Source organism: Bombus impatiens, unplaced genomic scaffold, assembly GCF_000188095.3.
Source record: "Bombus impatiens unplaced genomic scaffold, BIMP_2.2 scf_0033, whole genome shotgun sequence".
NCBI lineage: Eukaryota > Metazoa > Arthropoda > Insecta > Hymenoptera > Apidae > Bombus > Bombus impatiens.
In genome coordinates this window covers 1539815-1562817 of record NT_176452.1, presented here as the reverse complement: position 1 = coordinate 1562817, position 23003 = coordinate 1539815, and the positions used below count along the sequence as shown (strand labels likewise).

Here is a 23003-nt window from a genome sequence, read left to right as displayed (position 1 = left end):
TTCACGAAAACGCTGGCAAGGGCATACGTGCTCGCGGTTAACAGAAAATACGACGACTGTCATGGCGTCCCTCGCCCACCCCGCAGGAACTTACGCGTTTGGTGCATCATTTAGTCGATTAGTTTTTCATCGATTTCTATGAAAAAATCACCCGATAAATAAACTTGCCATAACGAAAAACAAATTTCCAACGAAATTTTCTGGAAATAAACCGCCTAATTGTTAATATGGCAAAATGAAATTTGTCAAGTGCTCTTTGTTAATTCATTCAGTATGCGCGCGCAGCATCCGGGTGCGCGCGCCGTTTTATTACTTCCTGTGTTACAACCCGCCAAATTAGAAACATCAAAATCTAAAATGTGTGAATAATTTTATTTAATAATTTTTATTTATCTAAATTTCTGATCGAAATATTACGTTTTCTTAGAAGTCAATTAACAATAAAAGGAGATTAATTTCTGTAAAAAACAATTGATACAAACAATTGAATTTGTATAAATTATATAACTTTACCGCACAGAAAGAATTGTAAAAATGATAATATTTTAAACACAGCAACATTTTATTGTAATGTTATAATTGTAGAAAAATAGTTCCTTTGAAAATGAAAATTAATTAAAAATATAAAAAGATGGATTGATTATATTTAGGTATATATATGTATATATATATATATATATATATTATATTTATAATTATCTTACATATTTGCTAGTAAAATATTATTTACATCAATTTGTACATACAGCCGACCATTCTGGTCTTTTATGTAACAACATATACAGGTATGTATACATACATGTGTTATATCGTAAATATTTTGCAATTTTTAATTAATAATGATATGTTGGTGCATCGATAAAAAAATATTTGTATTAAAGATCTAAAACTATTTTTATAGACTTACTTCAGACATTGGTAGTATAAGGACATAATTTCATAACATAATTCATATTCTTGCATAAAAGGAAATATTGACTAGTACAGTAAATTATATAATAATTATTAATTTGTAATATAGAAATTAAATAAAGAATATCATTTAAACAAAACGCTTACAATTAGCTGATAGTATCATAAATTCATTCTATCGCAGAACTCATACATATATAATACACAAACTAGGATACATACATGCATACAGACACATACAGATTTTTTCAAAATCATGGAATATCAAGAAAAACAACTTGTCCTAAACAAAAAGAAATTAAGAAGTATTTTATTAAGTTGTACAATTCGAAGATTTGGTTTGAAGATTTTAAGTGTTTTAATTCTGGTGCATGCTGTTTAGGTATAGGATCAAATGTGCATTAGCGCATCATGTGTTTAGATCAAAAAATATCTGAATAATGATTTTGAATGAAAGATATGTTTTACGTCTATTACATTAACATAGTAGATTACGAATAAATTAAGAACATAATATCTATTTTCTTTCTTACAGCTCTTGAATACTAAAAAAAACATTGAGAAACCAATATTTTATGCATTCTACCATCTAATACCTGAAATAGCATGTGCTAGAAATATAGGCTGGAAATTTTTACTTCTGGTTCTTGAAAATCAAGCTTTAGGTACAATTTTTCTATTTGTTTTGGTATGAAAAATTTACTTGTCTCAATCAACCTAATAATTATGAAATATTTTATATATACTTGAATGTCTAAAGAATGATATAGAAATAATATATTTATTTAAAATTTTATTTATAAGAATGGCTGAAAATGCATTATATACGAATAAATTAGTCCAATAATATGAGAGTCCATGATATTTCTCGATTATGGCTTTAGATATTACAGTTTTAGAATGAACGAAAGAATAGAAATAAATGAAATATATATTTCCTATTTATAAAATAGAAAATTTTTTTATTTATAGAAAATATATATTTATGAGCAAAAACTATAAAGAAATATATAAATTATGTATATCATAATATATTATTTACAATTCCGTGGTAATTTCATCTTGTGGTCGGAAACCGAGAATTGTAAAGTCATCAATGAGGTATTCACGAGCAGGTGACCAATCTGATAAAATAGTATAGTTAGCAGCCTCTGTACTACTTTGAAATTCCCACTGAGGATTTAATTCACGATCGAGTCCATTTGCCTCGCATTCATCTATTGCACAAGTGGATTCTGTTAATGTTGCACCAGTATTGTATTTATGATTAAAAGTGGAAATGGCAAGTTCTTGGAAATGTGTATTCGAAGGTTTCAGTCGTTTTTGGTTATCATATACTAGTGGAGTTGTTTGTCCTATGCTAGATCCATTTGGACTAAGTTTCTCGTTATAAGCTCCAGAGCTGTTTTGCCCAAGGCTGGAGCTCACAGGGCTATCTTTTATATATCCAAGACTGGAACTTGCAGGGCTGATACTTGATTTGTCGCTTGCTTGAAATGTTGTAAGTGGTGCATTTGGTTGGAATGTAGTTAGATTGGTTGGAGTGGTTCTTGTTTCATAAGGCTGAGGTGATTGTGTGATTGTTACTTGCTGTGTTGAATTTATTTGGACGGATGCTGTTGGTTGTTGTAAGAATGTTATAAGTTGAGCCACCTTGAAGTATAAAATGTTATCCTTTAAATTTGATACAAAATACATAATTTTTTACTGGTTTATATAATTTCACTTAAAAGAAATTCTTTTTTACTCATGCATATGTAATTACTCCTTCAACGTGCATGACTCACCAAAGTGTTTTAGAGACTTGCATGAAAAAAAGCAAAATTTAGAATAACAAGCTCTTTGGAATTCGATTTTTGTTTTTCATATAAGTTTTAAACAAAGAAATTAGCTTACTTCAGGTGAGCTGTGCCTTTTGTATCTTCTTAATAATCTCTCAGCCCATGAGAAAAGTCTTTGCCAATCATCTGGAGGAATTGGTATTTCATCGTCTCTCCTATTAATAAGAACCAGTATCCTTGCCAAATCCCGCAAAACTGGTCTATAAATCATAATTATAATAAAGAAAGAATATATCAATCGATAGCTTATGCTAATTGCATAATTGTACCTATAGGCTTGTATTCCAACAGCACCATCTCCATTATTTCCTGAATAGTACAACTCCCTAACTTGTCTCCTTGTGTCATTGAGCATAGAAAGAAACGTGTTGCCTTCCCCTCTAAGCATTGCAAGATGTTTCAAAAATTCTCTTCTCTCTGCACTAAAACATAAATTAAATCATATTTTTAATATTATTCATTTTTAATCACACTTACAATACATTAAAGATATAGCAAAGAATACCTGTCTTCAAACTGTTGGATTAGTTTAGCAGCTTTTTTCTTTCTTCTATGTACAATTATAGCCCCGCATAATATTATCAGAATACATATAGTTGCACCAGAAACAACTCCTACCAAAATGGCTACTTGACTGCCAGTAAATCCAAACATATATCCTGTTTCTTTACAAATTCTGCCCATGTATTCATCTCTAGTTGACCAATCTGCAATATGACCTGGTGGACAAGTATCGACACAAATTCCTTGATGTAAAAGAACTGCGCATCTTGCACATGTTCCATCTCTACATCTCTTGCAGCCACTGTGTCCTTCAACACATTCTGTAATCATAAAAAATGTACAATAGTTTCCTCTATATAATAATAAATATTTAAGAATCAAATAACTCAAAAATATATAATGGTTTTTTAATGTTAATTATTTTTATAATTATAATATTAATATATTTGTAGTGCTACATTGTAGTGCTATTAACGATTCATTTTTAATATATTTCTATTTTAAATAATCCAATATAAATACTATTTTATCCATTTTACTAAAAGCTATATTATTAAAAAACAAGTATAACTTGAACTGTTTTATACTTCTAGAATAAAATGTGCCACTTTATGAATCTCGCGTAAGAGGGACGTAAGAAGAACATGCAAGTCGAATTCTTGCGTTGATCAATGATCCATAGCCTGAAGCTGTGCCCCAAATGCTTGACACACATACTCGCCAAGTACCAATGTTAAATATACTTAAATATAAGGAATGCTAATATAAAGTGATCTTTAATTACGTTATTCGAATCAAAAATGTCTTTTACGTGAAATATATTTATCCCTAACGCGACTCTCTTTATAATTGCAATTCCATTACATAATTTTTTTAATTATTGTATTATTTATAAAAAATTTATATAATTTTTAGAATTTTTGTTTGTGTTTTATATTGTTTAATAAGTAAATTGTATTACGTATTAGATGACCTAATGCAAAATTTACAATTCTTCGTGGTGGTATGTATTCTAAAGAAGAAGAGCAATGACTCGTAATACAATGAAACAGAGTCCTCGTATCAGGTAGACCTTATGCAGTTGTGAGGTCCTATTTAGTACGTATATGAGGAATGCGGTTGTTGGTTTCATGATTACGTGTTCCATCCATTTCGTAGGGTAGCGGAAGGATCAACGATTACATTCTCTCTAGGTTGAGAACGTTATCTCGTGTTTCTACTTCCTTTGTCACATTCTAAACTTTGAACTCTCAAATTTATTTCACTCGATGTATAAACTCAAAAAGTTTACATCGCTTGAGATAAGATTTCAAAATATACACAGAGTAGAAAGCAAGATACATTTATTTGTATACGTAATTATATTAATATTGTTGTAAATTAATTTTTTATACATATGAAAATTCAATAACATTTCAATAAAAAATTTAGTTTGGTCCAAATTTATGTTAGTTTATTTAATTTAGCTCAGTATAACAATGTATCAACAAGTAACGATATTACAATGATAAACAAATTAAATATTTAAAAGATATTTCCAAATTACATAGCTTTGTAGAAAATTTAAATAAATATGTGACATGCTTGACAATGAAAAATATAAATTGAAAATAAGTTGAAAAATATAAATAGAATTTAATACGAAACAATGCAAAAAATTCTTCTACTATATATGATAGTGTATAGACGAAGTAATAGATATTTAATGAAATAAGTGAAACTTAACGTAGCATAGAATACGCATATCGATTCTAAATACTTATATTTAGTTACAATAGTTGATTGTTTCGAGCATGTGCAGAAACAATGTCGAATTTTGTCAATAACTTCACGATTCAAATATAAATTCCAAAGCAATTAGAAATAGAAAACTTACACTATATATGGATACATAATATCTAATACATAATAAAGCTGAATGTAAAAATTATATACCAATTAATCTGATTTAAAATATTATTTTTCTTTAATCCAAGGCGTTAAAGAATGCTATAATAAAAAAAAATTGAAATATGTATAACGAATTTTGTTTCATCAATTTTATCGTATAAAAGGGGGTTAACGACAAAGAGGGTTAAAAAAGGTATTTTTAATTTTAAATGACACGTCGCTCAAGTTGGCAGAAAGAAAACCAGAAAATTCAAAACGGTTCCAGTATTACCAGTTTCTCTGAAGCAAACAGATCTTTAGTTCGCACTTGTACCGATAGTTAGGTGAGAAAACGTCTTTTAAAATCCCTTTGATATGCAAATGATTACAAGATGGAGTAAAGCAAAGGAAATTTCTCGTAGATGAACATTAAAGAGTTCCTTTGTTTGCTTATTCAATTTCCTATCTACACGTGAATATTTTATTCTGTATTTAGTTTAAATTTAAATCTGTTCCGTCAAATACGCTTTTAAATTTCTTACCTTAAATGTAATTTGATTATATTTTACACTATCTCGATTTTTGTTTCTGGTAGCAGTTGAACATATTATATTCATAAACATTTGAATGTTTATGAATATAAACACAACCACAACCAGTAATTCATATATATATACAAACGATGGTAAAGAAATTTCATTTAAACAGGATTGAAATAATTAGAATGAAACCAAAGTAATAGACAAAGAAGAAAAGAAAGAATAGATGATATGATTGGGTATGTATTCGGGATTTTAGCAGCGTTAAGCGTATCATCTTGGTGGTATACCCGTGGAAGTTGTACGACTATAAAACTGCAATCCAATGAAGGGTACATGCCCCCAATGAATCAACGTATAGTCCACCTGACTAGCAGGAAGTACCATTACTGGTCAGGTGAAACTTTTCAACGATCCGCGCACGGCATTCCCCTCTTGTTGCTATTGGCGCACTGCTCGTAACATCAAGTGTTGGTGATTTACCTTGGAGGAGGTTCTCAACCTCTAGAGATTAATTAAGATATTCATTAATGTTATTATGCACGATAAGAAAGGGACGTTCGATCAAAATCAGTTGTTTCTCTTGATTATTTCCTTATTTTTCATTTGCTCCCCTTTATTTTCTCAATTTTCCGACATCTCCCATATAAAAAGTGAATTAGCGCAAGCTAAGGGAAGTAAAACGTGCGAACTATCGTAGAAAAAAATTTTACTAGTAAAAGAAGGAAAAAGAATTTTCCTTTTCGGTACATCGCAGAATTTTACACAAATTGCTCGTAACCGTATGTACTTTCACTTTTAAGGAATGTTCGATTGTATTCGAATGCAAAAATAATATAGTCTCTTGCAACGAAATTATCGCTTTCTAACGTTTTTACGCCGACTATCCTGTAGTTTCTTAAGATTTCCGTTGTAAAACGATAACAGATATTGTTACAGCTCTATTACTTTTAACGTAGTTTTTAGACTCATCGTGTTTTCTACTTTCACAAAAGTGATTTTACAACTATTCCTCTGTGTGCGCGGCATTCGTATTTTGGTATATCACGCTATATCACGCTGCGATAATCAATAACGCAATAATCGTTTATTCTGATTTTCGTGAAATTATTTTTAACGATAAAAAATTACACGAGCCTGTAAGTACTACTTCAATGAATTCATCGCTGTAAAGAGTGAAATATTTATCGAAGAAGCGATCATGAGACTATCCGATAAACGATGAAATTTCAGGAATGAAATAATATATTAATGAGAGTCGCTGCAAGGACGTTGAGAGGTCGGCAAGCTAAAGCAATGAGTCTATTGCGAAATCGAAACTCGCGATATACAAGATGCAATCGGCGAACTCGAATGTTTAGCCTTTTCCTGTACCGGATGCACGAGGGAAAGTCAAAAGAGTAAAGGAGGTTCTTCATTCTTCGATCCGAAAAACCAAGTGAAAGCAACTAATAACTAATCTATAGACAAATCCAATTAATTCATTCGCTCTTCGACGATTGTGAGTAGATGTATAAGCTACGAAAGAAACGATTACTGTATAGTGTGAATTCATATGTAAAGTTCATTATCGTCGATTTTTATGTCATTTGGCGCGTAGAAAGAAAGTATTTTCATATGAAATAATGGAAAACGAAATAACTTGTTAATTTCAAATGTAGATGATGAATTCGTGAAGTTTTCGTTGCTTTCATTTCAAGTTTTGTGTGACTTTAAGAAGATAGATAGAATCCATCATTTTTTTTAACGAGTCAGAATTTTTCGTCGAAGAAGAAATTATACAATTTGTAGAAATTATAGAAGCAATATTTGACAAATTATCGTAGAATGCAAAGATTAATTTCTTAAATGTTCCTTTGGATTTTTTTGTCGCACTTCCCAGATATAAAATAAATTTCTGCGTAATTGTTGATTGAATGAAATTCCAAATTTCTTTTTTATTTGGAATAAAGGAAAAACGGGTCAGGAAGTATCACGAGCAACGGTTTCACTAGAAAAATTTTCTTACGATAGATCTTGATATTCGCGATGTTTTCACAGTAGGGAATCAGAATGTGGAACGATTCAAATGTTAGAGGTACATCATCGTGTATAATTATACGATGTTACGGTAACAGTTTTAAGGTTTTATTATTTTCGTGTGTAATCTGCGGCCGAGATTCGTGTTATTAGGTTACTCGAGAATTCACTACGGACTACTTCGTGTTTCATTAGTTCGGGGAACGATTCAATGATTGTTGATTTAAATGAAAGCATAATAGCTTTTTAGTGTAATGATTTTTTTATGGAACATTCCAATAACGATTCCTTTAATTACAGGTTGTTTTACAATAAAATATAAAAGATTATGAGAAATTGTTCAGGAAGTCGTACTAGTTATATGTAACAACTTCCACTGTTCTCATACTAAATGAGATAGTAAGTTTAATATAGGATGGCCTTTAACTCCTTGCGTGACTAACGAAATTTTAAAAATTGTTTTAAAAGTGCTTATTTTTTCTCAATCGAATTGGGGTCTGTAGTTCCATACAAGCTTCTATTAAGAGAAATGAATTTTTTATTACTAACAGATCAATTAGGTGGAATAATTTTTTAGATAGTTGTTTAATAGTTTTTCGTGTTTGGGAATTTTGTTCTTCAGAACGAAGATAGAATTTTCTGATGGAGTTGATAATTCGTAATGTCTACGGTATATTTTCATTAACATCTAACTAAGCAATTAAATATTCCAGGTTTAATTTGCAGATGGTTTATTCCTGTTTTTGGACATTTTAGCCTGCATGAAATCCATTGAAGCGACCAATTAGCACGAAGGAACGGGGTGTCGTGAAATTAACGAGCACAATTGGTAAATGGAGCCGGATAGCAAGCAGATGCTCGTGACTGGCGCGTGCGTACGCGCGTTTACGCGTCTAATCTGACATAAAACGCGTAGAACAAGCGGTACTGTGTCAGCAGCGCCTTTTCCATAAATATCCGGCAATGGCTGTTCTTCCATTTTATCGCGACCGTTCATCAACGATTGTAGCCAAAATCTCAATTGTTTTAACAATGAAAAGAATTTATGGTAGCGATAAGTGTTATATGGGATTGAATAAAAAGTACATATGGTAGGTTTTACATTGTTAGATTGTTCGAATAGACGATTGTTATATGCCTGAAACTTTTCTTTCTTCTTTCTTATACAGAAATGTATTTATGCCGTCGTTGTAAACGATTCTTCGTTTTTTAATATTAAAATATCTCGTCAACACGATTTACAAATTTTTATCGAATTAATAAAATTTGTCATATCTTTTTATAATTAATTTGTTAAGTTTATTATATATTTTAAAAAATCCAATGCAGATTATAATACAAATTTCAAATTATATCGTTTACTGATATAGATTCACTGTTTTATACCGTAAGGGTATTAAACGCATCATTGTCCTGATATGTCTCGTAATATAAATTCGAAATTGTATCTAGCAATTAGCATTTCTGTTAAGAAACTTCACGTTGTTAAATGTTGAACCGTCATTACGCTTTACTGACATCATGCACGGTAAGTTCACTTATGCCACTGTATTATCGCATAAATGCATTACGTCACTGATGCAACGCTTTTGTTCAGCGATCTGACTGACGATCATCGTGTTCTTTCGACATAAAAAGGAAGAACGCTCGTACGTAAGTGCTATATGCATATAGATATAATCGAGTTGCTGCCAATTAAATTTTCATTCTTCGATTAAACGGATCATTAATAGACATTATGCAACCCAATTATAGCAGATTTTTAGAGAAATTTCCAAGAAGATGAAAGAGGAGTTTTGACGAGCTATTCGATGGAACAAAATAAGCGAAACTTATTCTATTTTGTCAGTAGTTTAAATAACAATACTCTATTACTAAACAGATTATTTAATATATATTCTTCCGATTCGATAATTAAACGAATTATCACAATTGAAATTGTTTGTAAGTTTTTATAACTTTCTGATGTGTAAAATAGAGAAGCAGATCATCGAAGTAATTTTTATGGATTTAAAAATAGTTAAACTTATTTCCAAACATTTGACAGCCACATAGAAAATTATATTATATTATATTATATTAAACTGAGTCAGAAACAAGCAATGTATACTAGTTTCAATACCTTAAAGATATTTTTTAACAAAGCTTTTCGTCGTTCTTTGACAACATGTAAATTTCATTAACTTTTATCAGACCGATGAATCGTATCGCGACACTTGGACAAAGAATGTAAAACTCACTTTCCAGTATTTCATGTGAATTCGCGATCGGTGAGCATTGGGAGAAAGTTCTGGTCTTTTATATTTCAGGCTAACATTTCGTAGAACTACGTTCTACGGGTTTGCCTAGTTGCAAAATGATCCGTATCTTTATATTTTAACCGATTATCCCTTCCGGCAAGGAACGCAGTCTACGCAATTTCCATGTAACTATAAACTTACATGTTAGAAAATGTATCATAATTAGTTTAGAAGAAATGTACTTTTCGCTTGAACAATTTCTCGTCGTAGGAAAAATCGCTTTCTGATACGAGGAGTAAAAAGGAATCATCCTTTTTTTGTTATAGCAGAACAATTTCAGAATTCAGAATTTATTTGATCTTCTTCGTAATTTTATAAATATCGCTTGTCGCGATATTGAAATATCGAAAGTTATTAGAATATGCCTTGCGTTTGCCTCAGCGGTATAGCTTCCACAAAACTTTGTCAATTTTTTACCTAACAAGTCCTTTTCACTTTCTACTACTTTTTGGAGAAACGTTCCACTTTTACTCAAAAATGGCTTTGAAGTAACAGAAGTCGACAAAAAAGAATTTTTATCGCGTTTCTTTACTGTGATCTTGATATAACAAAAAAAGCAGAAAAGAAAGCTAACAATCGTCATCGATCATTGATTTAGAGAGCATCGCTAAAAGTAACCCAGTTTTGATCGCGCACGAGTTCGTTTTCGGCCAATTGGTGAAAGAGAAATTGTCATTTAGCCGCGTACGAGAGCTTTCCACATACCCACGGTCAATTTAGCTATCTAGAACGACAATCTGCATCATTGCCAAAGTAGGAACCGAGTTCTCTCTCCTAAACGTTTCCTCGTTGCGGAATCCGTTCCCGTTTCGCAAAGTGGAAGTTCCTCGGTCACCGTGCGACAATCAATGTCTAAACCAGGAGAAACTTCGTGAGATCTTCAACCAGACTGTGAAATACTTGGTGAATTGATATAATTAAACGCTGTCACACCATTTACATCGGTCCATGCTAATTGCTAGCTGTATTTTGTAGAAACGTACAAAAGGTTTCAATGCAACGACCGTGTATAATCATCATAGACGCTAACTATTGTTAGTAACGTCTTTGTACTATAGTGAAAACGGCTAAACGATACGTAAATTAAAAGAGACGAAGAAATTACGCGTTGATCGGTATTGTAAAGGTATTCGTCGGTTCTATGAAGATACGAGAGAGAGAGAGAGAGAGAGAGAGAGAGAGAGAGAGAGAGAGAGAGAGAGAGAGAGAGAGAGAGAGAGAGAGAGAGAGAGAGAGAGAGAGAGAGAGAGAGAGAGAGAGAGAGAGAGAGAGAGAGAGAGAGAGAGAGAGAGAGAGAGAGAGAGAGAGAGAGAGAGAGAGAGAGAGAGAGAGAGAGAGAGAGAGAGAGAGAGAGAGAGAGAGAGAGAGAGAGAGAGAGAGAGAGAGAGAGAGAGAGAGAGAGAGAGAGAGAGAGAGAGAATTTATGACTTGTATCAAAGAAATTAAAATGTATGGGGCTATTTAAAAAGATACGTAACGCAAAGAAAATGAGCCTTTACCTGGGTATGCGTTTTACGTTACAAAAAGTCTTTAAAAGGCATTGTAATGAATCTATTAAATTTCTACGCGAAATTAAGAGAATTGGGAATTTTTAATTTATAATTGTCCTCTGGTAATAGAAATTTAATTTTTAATGAGGAAAGAGAACACTGACTTCTTAATACCATTGTACAGAAGCATGCTGAAAACAATCGTTTAGGATCCTTCGCTTAAATTAGCTTCATTAATTGAAGCTTTTCGAAACTTTCACTGATTATTGTTTTGATAAAATAACATTTCACTGGAAGATTTTATCAAATCTATACTACATTGTTAAGATGATTATCGTATCGAAATTTGCAAAAACAGAAGGAACATAAAATTAATTAGGCACGTGAAAGTAGAAATACTGTAGAAATATAATACACGCTTCAACCAAAACTCTTTTAGACGATAAAATATAAAACGTATAAGCAATTCGATATTTGTGTAGGCGTTATTGTTTATGAAAGTAAACAGATTTATAGTCGATCAAACATTGACGAAGTTACATATAGTCGATTAAAAGTTGACAAAAACCACGCAAGTAAGAAACCATTTTTGTTTCTACGTTCATAGTGATCGCGTAAAGTTTCCCCTGTTTGGCAAATCTCGATACAACATTGTAAAGCGATACTTAGGAACTAGCTTTCGGATTTCTTTGGCACCAAAATGACGAGATTACTGTAGTACCAGGAAGCGACCAAATTCTATCGGAATCCTAATCGTGTCGTTGTAGTCGGCTAGCCTCGATTGAGTACTGCGCGCATGACTAGAATATAACAGTATACGTACATTGGGATCTCACCGTTCAATTATCATTTTAAAGCGACAAAGCCTTCGACAATTATTTTCATTCGTATATGATTTTGTTGAAAATGGTCTAACCAAAGTTCTTTAATTAAAAGTGCAACGTACAGAAACCTAGTTTTTACTTTATTTTCTTTACGATTATGAAACGAACAAAACCTGCGTAAAAAATCGTTTCTATAACTACTAAACGTTAACGTTTTTACTAAATATTAATAACCAATAAAAATTCTGCATATTGCGCGTATCCTGTGTCCTTTCGCACCTTCAAATGTCCCATGAATGCATAAATATCATCGATCTAATTTATTATGCAACGTAACGTCACTCGAACGACCAACGCAAAAGGATAGACGCGTTTTGGGTCCATTGACCGGTGGTATCGTCGCTCGAGTTTCTCGTGTTTGTACAAATAAGTAACTGTACATCGGGATTTACTTGCGTGGTCCCCGAAGCGAGCGGTCTCGATGCCGCGCCGCGAAGAGGGAAAAAGAGGCAGGTCGCGCACCGAGTATTCATTCTCCGAGGAAACCAGTCATTACGTAACTTAGTTAATGCCAAGACCTATCCCGGCACCACAGAAATGTACAGTTATAACTCGTGGCCCGATCCCGTGAAATAATAATAAGTAAAACGTAGGGAGGGGAATAGAGCGAAGAATGAGAGAGACGTCGAAGCTAAGAAGGAGAAGAACCCTGGGGCATTGTCGCGTAAAATGCACCGGTGACCTAGCAACGTTGTCCGCATAACAATGAATCCGCATCCCGCTTCACGTTTTCGAATTCATTTTCCCCGGGTATTTGCCTCGCTACGCGAGAATCCGCTTGCCGGTAAATCGAGAGGGGAAACGCACAGGTGTAAAATCTTGAATGGCCTGGAGGTGTTGAAAAATGTTTACCAGCTGATTCGAGGATATTCACATACACACGTATTTCCCGTCATAAGTAATCGGTAGATTGCAGATGTTTACGCGTGTATGAGAAATTTACAGGTGGAAAAGCGCACGGGATAGACACAATACGCAGAGATGTATAAAATATTCGAAGTGCTGCGATCGGCGTAATATTTGGTAGGTGAAACAGATGACTGCTTAGCTTTCATTCTTTCCAAGTGTGTTCATGAAGATATGAACCTGCATAAACGCTCTGGTAGCCAGAATCTTGATGCATTAAAGTCTTGTTCGGATTGATCGAGTTACACGAGTTTAAGAGACTTTACGAGGAAAAGGATGGAAATTTGATAAGATATTTTATGTCAAGTAAGTCACGTAAGTAGAGATAAATTTCTATGGAGAAATGGCACGGAGTTGAAAAATGTCTACCGGCTGTTTTTAAGCATGTACATGTATACGTATACGTACTTCCGGTCATAAATACATAATCAGAATCTTGATGCCATTAAAGCCTCGTTCAAATTAATTATTTGAATTCAAGCGACTTGACTGATGTCAAGCGATATGACTAATGAGAAGAAAGATGGAAGGATGAAAGGATGTTTCAAGTTAGTTAACAATGTAAACAGAAATAAAGGTTCATTAAGATTTCAAATGATCTAATAAAAAAAAAAGACAGGTACGCGTTGATAAAATGGTTTCAAATTGCTTGAGTTCAGATAATTAAAAAAAAAGGGAGAAGAAAAAATACTAGTGAAAGTATAACGAAAGATGATGTTGATACTGTAAGTCGAAAAAAAGGAAGAATAAAAAACTGCATATAGATATATCTTGTAGCAATATATCGTTATGAGGAAAATTCCGATGAAAGAACAACGTATTTCTTAATGAACGTATACGTTCTTCCATTCACACGACACCGTTACACGTATATACAGAATATCGGTTAAACTGTACTTTCAAATATGGGTAACGATCTTCAGAATAGATTCACAGAACAGAATCGGCTCGTAATCCAATGCCGTCGTTCGCATAACAATTGCAAACACCTATTATAGATGCATACATAATTTAATAGCTCGTATTTTTCTCAGCTCAACGAGAGATAATTCAATGCATTGCTAATTACTGTCAATCCCTAATCATCAGAAATGTAAACTTTGAATAATTTCAAATATGTATTATTTACACGTATAACTGAGAAATATTTACGACATCTCTTTTCTATGGATAGTTTACTTTTCATTTTTCTTTTATTGAATATACTCGACAATTATAATTATTTGTATGCTATCTTAACTTCTTTCCGCTACTTTTATGATTCTGACTCTACATTTGATAGAGTTCTTCGCTAATTGTAATTGTAAAAGCTATGTTTTTTCATCTATTTCGCGTTGTGTAAAACTAGATCAAACTATGTATTTACCTGCATACAATATTTTCGTTGGCGAAATACTACATTTACAATTTATGTTCCAAACTGAGATATTTAAAGGTAATCGCCTGTTAATATGCTTGAAAAGTAGATCATAGATTAATCATTTTTCGCAGAAATTCGAGGCAAACGTTATTTTATTGCATCGCACGAGTATTGTATTTCGAAACTGTTCTCAGCGAATTAAAGTTCTTTATAGCAGGTAACGAGATAGTCGAGGATAAGAGGAACGGAAAATGACGAAGCGGTAGACTGAAGAAGGATGCAGATGTTCCACTGACGATGAGTTACCAGAGCCGAGACGGAAGTTGTCAGGCCGGATGCCGATAGTAAGACTGCCTCAGTGCCTCGTAAAAACCTGCATTTGGATGATAAACTTACTGCTTTCTTTAGAGGGGAGTCACTCTGTTGTACATATGTCAAATTCTGTGTCTTCATGTTCCGTTACGAAACTGCTGAATAATAATACTGCCGAATAATTTGCTGAATTATATTCGACTATCGCGCAAAAATTTATCCTAAGCTTTATTATCGATAATAAAGTTTTCATTCCAAATTTACTATAAAAACCATTAACTATAAAAACTCAAAATTTTAGTAAAAAAGTAATATAAATGAAATTTAGCGGTATATTTCTTTTGTACTTCCAGGAAAACTGTTATATATTTTATTAACAAAAATAAAATAAAAAAAAAGTTTGATTATTTGATTATTCTCTTTCGCATATCGGTTATGTTTTGTATATTGCTTTTTATAAATTGGGTACATTATTTTCCCCAATGCATCGGCTATTCCTCTAAACGTTTTGCTTTATTATTTTTTGGCAATTTTTAAGTTTTTAATAACAATATCTTTTTTCAGCAATGAATCGTTAACTTTTTATCGAATAAAAATGTAATCCTTCCACGTTTTGCTTACCTTTTTCAATTTATAATAGGAGCATTTGTCTTGCGGTCGACGTGTATATCTGTCGTTGCTTGCTTTTATCTGCACACCCCCTAAGGAATTTTTGAAACTAAACTCCGCAGTTAACAGGTCAAAGACTGAAGAAAAATCTAAATATTATTTGAGAAATTACAGTCACAAGAAACGCGTGGATAATTAAATATTATTAAAATATCATTACGTACATAGATATCATCAACCAACTAGTTCACTAATTAAGATAGTCAACACAAATTCACCATAAATGCAACGATCACGGAAAAGGACAACGAGAACACCTAAACAACGAACACACTTGCCAGCAATGCATTTCCAGAATACTATGCGTGATACTTCCGCTGAAGTCGGTCGCATGCGATCGCATAAACGTTCAAATATATTTACATTGTTCACTTATTCAACTCGGGACCATCGGAACTATGTACCTGTACTGGTATATACTGTGGGTAGATGAACAGTAAGGAAGAAAGAGAGAAAGAAAAAGAAGAATTCCACGTTGTACACGAGCTGTGGATATACATACTTGGAAAATGCGGGTCTTGTTACGTGGGTAGGAGTTAGTTTACCCTGCACCCAGACTCTGATGGATCAGGCTAGTTTCGTGGAAGAAAACGGTACCTTGGAAAATCAAATGGTAGTTCGGTGCACAGACTACTGTTCCCACTTCCCTTTCTACTAGCAGCTCGCCGCATCGAAAAAGTCTAGATTCCGCTTACCTACGGTGCCTTCGAGATCGAGTATAGTTCTAGATAAGAAACCAGCGCATGACCTTAACGAACCTGCTAGAACTGTAGTTACGACTGGCTAGCCTTTCGTTCGATCGTCGAGCGATGATTAATTGGAAAGTTCAATGGAAAAGTAATACAAGTGAATTCTTTCGTGAAATGAGGAAAAATTGGACAAAAGTATCTTTACATTTGATAAATATAATTATACGTTTATTTCGTTTAATCATCGAGTAAGGAAACGATACTACGATAAATGACATAATTCTCTAATATTCATAATCTTCGTAATCTAAAATTCTTGTTTGCCGTCTCAACGTTGACCTATGTACAAGAAATTACAGCTATTTTCTGGTCTGATTTCTAAGTGGATCTAAATTATTTCTTATGTTATTTCCTTTCAACTTCACGGAACGTAGTAGCAGCGAGTATCGGTGTCTAAAGTACTTATTAATCCCACAGAATCTGAATGACATTTATTCTCGTTTCGATATTATCAATTGATACAGGGACAATTTTCAACCAATTCAATAACCATCGTAATACAACATATTATTCTTGATCCGCGAATTATGTGCTTACAAATGCGTACGCGCACTCACTGATTTAAAATAGGAGTTCTGACCTGGTTGCACTGGGTATGTAATTTCTACGGCAGTGGTGCACGCAAGTAATTCAACTGGTGATACGTAATTGCTTTAATTAAAGTGACCACGGTGGTGTAAAGATTTAGTGAATTTAATAAAATTCAAAACGTAAAACGTATGATATAACGGAATGAACGATTTATTTCAAAGTTTATTTCAAAACGAAAATCTAAAAAAAGGACAATCTGTTCTGAATAGAACATTAAATAATAATGTATTCTAGTAGTTAGAAAAATTCGACTTATCGTTGAATGAAAATCGATCCTTTTAATTAAAAAAGATTTTCTATTCACAGACATTTCTATTCACGTGATAACATGATCGTTATACCATTAAAGTATACAAAGAATCGTCTTCTACGGTTACACTCTGTATCAGGAGCGAATCGTAGAGAGTATCGATGCGTATGAAACAATAATTGTAAAACGACAGTCGCACATGATTCTGCTAATTAAAAAAGCTCTGGAGTAATCTTTTCATCTAAATGATAGCTATGGTACTATATTAAGCACGCTTCGCTCACAGGATGCCACCGCTTATCGGACTATCAGCGATCCACTGATGGCACGTGTATATGATGGAAGACTAAACGCACAGTGCTAACCCCGGACATGCTCGATGAATTAGAGGGAGAATAATTTTCCAACGAGAGAATGAATCATAATGTGCCAGGAAAATGCACCTGCTCATTAATTGACTAACTATTGCAAAATTTTATTACAAAACATATCGAACAATAGTGGATATATATATATATATACATTTACATTTATTTACATTACATTTACATATACACATGCACATTTTCTGCTATATACGTACTTTATTTTATTTCTTTATGATCACAGCATATCCGATATTCCATTATACCGGGATCAAACGACTTAACGCAACAAAGAGAGAGTTTTCCAATGCTAATCGTCAGCTGAATCGTTGCTCGTCAATTTTTTTACTATTAATGGAATATATGAAATAGATGAACTACGAAAAATGTAAAGAAAATATTTAGAAATTGCATGTTATTTTATGCGCATTAAGGAATCGAAAATAATTTTTTGACTAATTTCTAATAATTTAACAAGGTTTTTATGCATTTACGAAAGTAGATTTATGATAGAATATTCTATATTTATTTTAGAAAGACATAATAATTATTGAACAGATTAAATCGCAATTTTCATAAAACTTGTCATTGCTTTCCAACTTCTTAATGTTCTTTGAAATTTATTACTACGAGCCTATACTATGTATAATCAAAATATACTTTAAATTATTAGACATCATAAAAATTACTTTATAATGAAACTTGTTAGTTAGTAACGCATTAGACGCTGTAGCACTGTTACGATAGAAATTACCAGTAATTTAGTCTGTACAGGTAACTAGTAGGTACCTGCTTTCTACTTGTAATGTGATATAAAAAGTTGCAAGTATTTACGTACAAGTTTCGCTTTCATCATAACTACTGACAGTCGCAAACACATAAGAAAAAAAGGAAAACGAAATATCCTCGCAACTACGATATAATGTTAAACTCCGTTCAACGTTAAAGATATTAAGAAAGACTAACGATAAATTCACCAGGATTAATTATAATTCTTGCAATGAACGCACAGTTAAACATCTCGCACCATTACCTCACTAAGTAAAAATTCAAATATTATTACGTTGAATAAACGTGTGGCGTTTCTTAAGAAATACAGGTGTCTCCTTTCAAACGCATGGACATTTATTCGTATTTCAATTGTGTCTACAGATAGACGTATTATAAATATCATATATTGTTCAAGGCAATAAAGTAAAATACCTATGTATTTAGTATGCAAAATGATTATAGAGAAAGGGATACGAGGATTTGCAATACTCGTTAAGCGTGAAACTCTTCGCTAAAGTATAATTACTTTATTATGAAACTAATCGAGAAAATTATTGAATATGACGCGAAGGAAAATACTGTGAACAGTGATGTCTGTTAAAAATATATTAGGTTTCACGAAAAGTTTCTTTCGTTTCATAACAATTTCTGTTTTATATTATTTTATTGAATTAGTTATGATCCATTCCGTTCATGCATAACTCAATAAACTAATATAAAACAAAAAACATTGTGCGTTTATTATTTCCTTATAAAACGAAAGAAACTTTTCGGACAAGCTAATACAAGATGGCAAAATTGTACGCGATTGAAATTGACGCTACTGGTAGGATTGTAGACACCAAGTAACTTGGCATCGTTGTTTTATAAATATTTCTTATGTGTTATTACATAATATTGCAACGTAACATAATTGTAACTCTTGATCTACAGATGAAAATCTTTATGGGTGACGTTAATTAAAATCATTGTAAGGAGATTACAGAAAGGAAAAAAACTATTACACCGGGGCAAAAGAAATTGCGCAATCGCAAGATATCTTTTATTTAGCAAGGTATACGCCTCTCATTGTGCCCTAGAATTGTCTGTTAGCTCCGATTTAGCTTAAAAATAACAGTCGAACAGAGAGAGAAATCTAAATAAATAAACGTTCAATTTCATTTTTGCACGCTTCGCGGAAAACGAACGAACGTTTCATCAGATAAGATGCACGATGTTTTTTATTCTTCATTAGGGAAAGGATGTTACGATCGATAATTAATTAACAGTAGCACGTTTCTTACAAATGTTTTACCTAATTACATAATCGTTTCGATAATCTCTGCGATTTACAAGAATTAAATATATGTCCCCTGTATTGCACAAATATGCATCGTAAATATAAATTATAATACATTACGTAATAATTATGTCGTAATAAGCATTTTCCTTTTCAACTTTACGTAACCAATTTCTTTTCGAAAATTTTACGCTGCCGTATATATTACCATAGAATTAGGTAAAAATTTATTCCATATTTCACATCTGACGAAATAGTTACGCGTTTTAAGTACTAACATTTTCATTGGAACAGTGAGGTTGGTGTAGGTGCAAATACTTTTCGTGCGTACCTTTCACTATCCCTCTTCTACTTTGCATGTTTTCACGTGCTCCTCAAAAATCCATTGCTTCTACGTTCTTCTACGTTCTACGTAAGTAGGATACAGGTATTACGATCACACCTCCATTATGAATGAAATTTACGAGTAAAATAAATAAAACGACTTAAATGTATATAAATGTAAATTTTTATTCCTCGTTATAATAATCAAATTTTTAATTGCGACGTAATTAAATTATCGACTATAGATATTCTTTCACATCACCGTATATACCAAGCAAACATCGTTCCTTCGAAAAAATTACAAAGTCACTCTCGCGCCTAGGCTTGATAAATATTAACTAGGAGAATTCGAATTACGAAAGCTTCGAACATTATACGAAATGAATAACGAATCTTTAAAGTAATATCGTGAACCTGTTAAGGAATTCAGCGAAAGTTACGAGCTCAACCGATTAATTGGTATGTGTCCGGTGGAAACAATTAGCATGACTGATGAACTCGTATAGAACGAACAACGAAACTATTCGGACACTGGATTGAATTTATCATTCAATAATTTAATTGCTATTTAAATTATGAGAGTATGCTTTCATACGTGTATTCGTGTATGTGTATATACACTTGCGCACAAGTGAACTATACCTCAAAGAAAAAACCTACGCCAGTTTAAACTACGTTGTTTAAAGAATTGCTAGTATATATCTCTTTGAAATACTTTATCTCGGTTTCCTGAATGATTCATGGTATGTAGAGGATCGAAATGAAAATTTTCAATGAGTAGACATATGTAGAACTATGTTAAAAGTGACGGCAAATGCCATGATTTGCTTCTAGAAGGTTTCACGGAGGCACTTCCATCCTAGAGCTATGGCTATACCTTTCCCCTGCATCTACGCTCCTGTGCCCGGTGGTGGTCCGTCCTGGTCAGGGCCGGTGAGCACAGCCTTCTCTAACCTAGAGCTCGTACACAACCGAGTTCCAACTACGTAAAAACGATCCTCGTCTCCTTTCACTTGCACAAACAAGCCAAACATCGGTTTAGTATCATTTGGCTTGATTAATGGCACACCTCTATTACTGAACTTCTTCACATCTCTTTTTTTTTCTCTTCTTAGAACATACAATTCGCTGTTATTCAATCGAAGCAATTACGATAAGAATTTTTGTAAAATTTGTAATTAATTAATTGTTTGTAATTAATTGTTGATACTAATCTTTTTAATTCTTATCTTCGATAAAAGAAAATTTTTATGAATATTATAAAGCTGAAATTTTTGTATAATTTGCAACAACGTTAATAACATAAATTTTATACAAACATTACAGAAATAATTCACAAATAATCATAGTTAGGATCTCAAAGAAATTTACAATTACGATAACAATTGTGTTATGAACACCTTGATTAGTGCGCTCATTCGGCTGATTTAAGCCTTCCTAACTTTATCCTAGAAAGTTATTTAAAAATAAGATGTATTTACGTCCTATAAATTCTATAGAAAGGTATTTCAGTTATGAAAACAATTAAAATATCTCATGGACTCATCAGTTTTCAAATGCTTTACTGCAACACTTTTATAATGACAAGATTGTTTGTTATTGAACATGTTAGAAATAAAATATGCATACTATGCAGTGAGTATTAGAATGTGTGAGAATTAATTCTGCTAAATTCTAGAAAACTCTTAAAAACATGACAATGTCCAAAAAATACTTGCGAATAAATATTTTACGTAAAATTAGACTCTAAGTTATATTCATTGACATTTCCTATTAAAATCATATAATTGATATATCAATAATTTCTTTATCACTGTAATATGCATTTTTTAATTACTACCTTTTTGCTATCACTTTGTTAACATTTCAGAATAAAATAGGAAACAGAAGGTAAGAATGTAGATTACTCGGAATTTTTCTAAATATTGAAAATGTATCGACAGTTTAGATCACACAAATACAGATAAGTTACACATATTTATTGTTTAAAAATTCTTATTTAAATACATATATTTCTATTTAATTATTTTTAGATGTAAACATCCTTTTATGAAAATAATTGTTAATAAATAATTCTACGAATAATTGTTAGCATGACAACACTACAATGAACACTAAGGAAACAGGGTTGATATGAAAGGAGGATTTCTGGTATAGTGCGCCTACGAACTCGCAAGCATTGTACGACAATTAGCTTCGAGATGAACTGGACTCGATTACTGTTGTGTTTAATAGGTATGCAGTGAAAAAGAATACTTTTCATGACATGAAATAGGCATAGTAATGCAATACAAACTAATACTCGGATTCGTTAATTAAATAAACAAGATTTAGTCAAAAAGTAGAATCTAAAAATGTAATTGTATACTTTGTAACATGGGAAATTTAATTAAAATAAAAATTTAAAGAACAAATTTAAATTTCTTTAAAGAAAATTAAAATTCAATTATGAATTATCATTTAAAAAATAAGAGCCAGTATACAATGTTGACAAACGGTTGATTCATCTTTCAAGCTTATTAACTTAAGTGTTCTGAAGTGGATTTGACGGAAAGCAAGGGCGCCAAAATATTAAATGTCAGTAAACGACAGTAGGAATCAAGTAGATTAGGATAACCACGTGTGCTTGATGTTTGGAACACCATAATATAGATATACAGAAGATTTTTATTACCTTGTAATTCGTTATCAGCCCGCGTATAATCCAAAATGCAGGAGAGAAGTGCCGCACTAAACTTCACTAGCGTTGGTAAATTACCCATTTTGAATCGACATAATTTCTATGTCGATGCAAAAGTTATAAAACTTCATGAAAACTCAAACACCATACAATCACCACACAACACGTCCATCTCTCACCGCAGTCAGTAGCATACTGAAGAAACTAATCCTACATCCTACTAGAAAGTGGGAAGTGGGAAGACTTTCTCGTTCCCTGACCAATGACAGGAAGATTAAAACCATTGATATATTGGGGATAAGACATACAACATTGCATGCCTTTCTTTGAATTTCAAGATGGCGCATTGAGCGCGACGTATGACTTCGCACAAACATTCAAATAAAATA

The 23003-nt window shown here is 32.4% G+C and overlaps 1 protein-coding gene across 3 annotated transcripts; it reads right to left on the bottom strand.

The window, feature by feature from the left end:
* Positions 1-667: 667 nt before the first annotated feature.
* On the bottom strand, positions 668-22844 carry LOC100742167. 3 transcript variants are annotated; one of them, XM_024368948.2, is made up of 6 exons: positions 22609-22844; positions 20812-20946; positions 3259-3577; positions 3023-3175; positions 2809-2953; positions 668-2565 (listed from the first exon to the last, which is right to left on the bottom strand). In XM_024368948.2, the coding sequence occupies exons 2-6, from the start codon at positions 20822-20824 to the stop codon at positions 1951-1953; spliced, it is 1245 nt and encodes a 414-aa protein (XP_024224716.1). In that variant the 5' UTR covers positions 20825-20946; positions 22609-22844; the 3' UTR covers positions 668-1950. The 3 variants fall into 3 exon arrangements, with proteins under 3 accessions (XP_024224716.1, XP_003485070.1, XP_024224717.1); XM_003485022.4 differs by lacking the exon at positions 20812-20946; XM_024368949.2 differs by lacking the exons at positions 20812-20946; positions 22609-22844 and adding an exon at positions 15558-15643.
* Between the last annotated feature and the right edge of the window lie 159 nt (positions 22845-23003).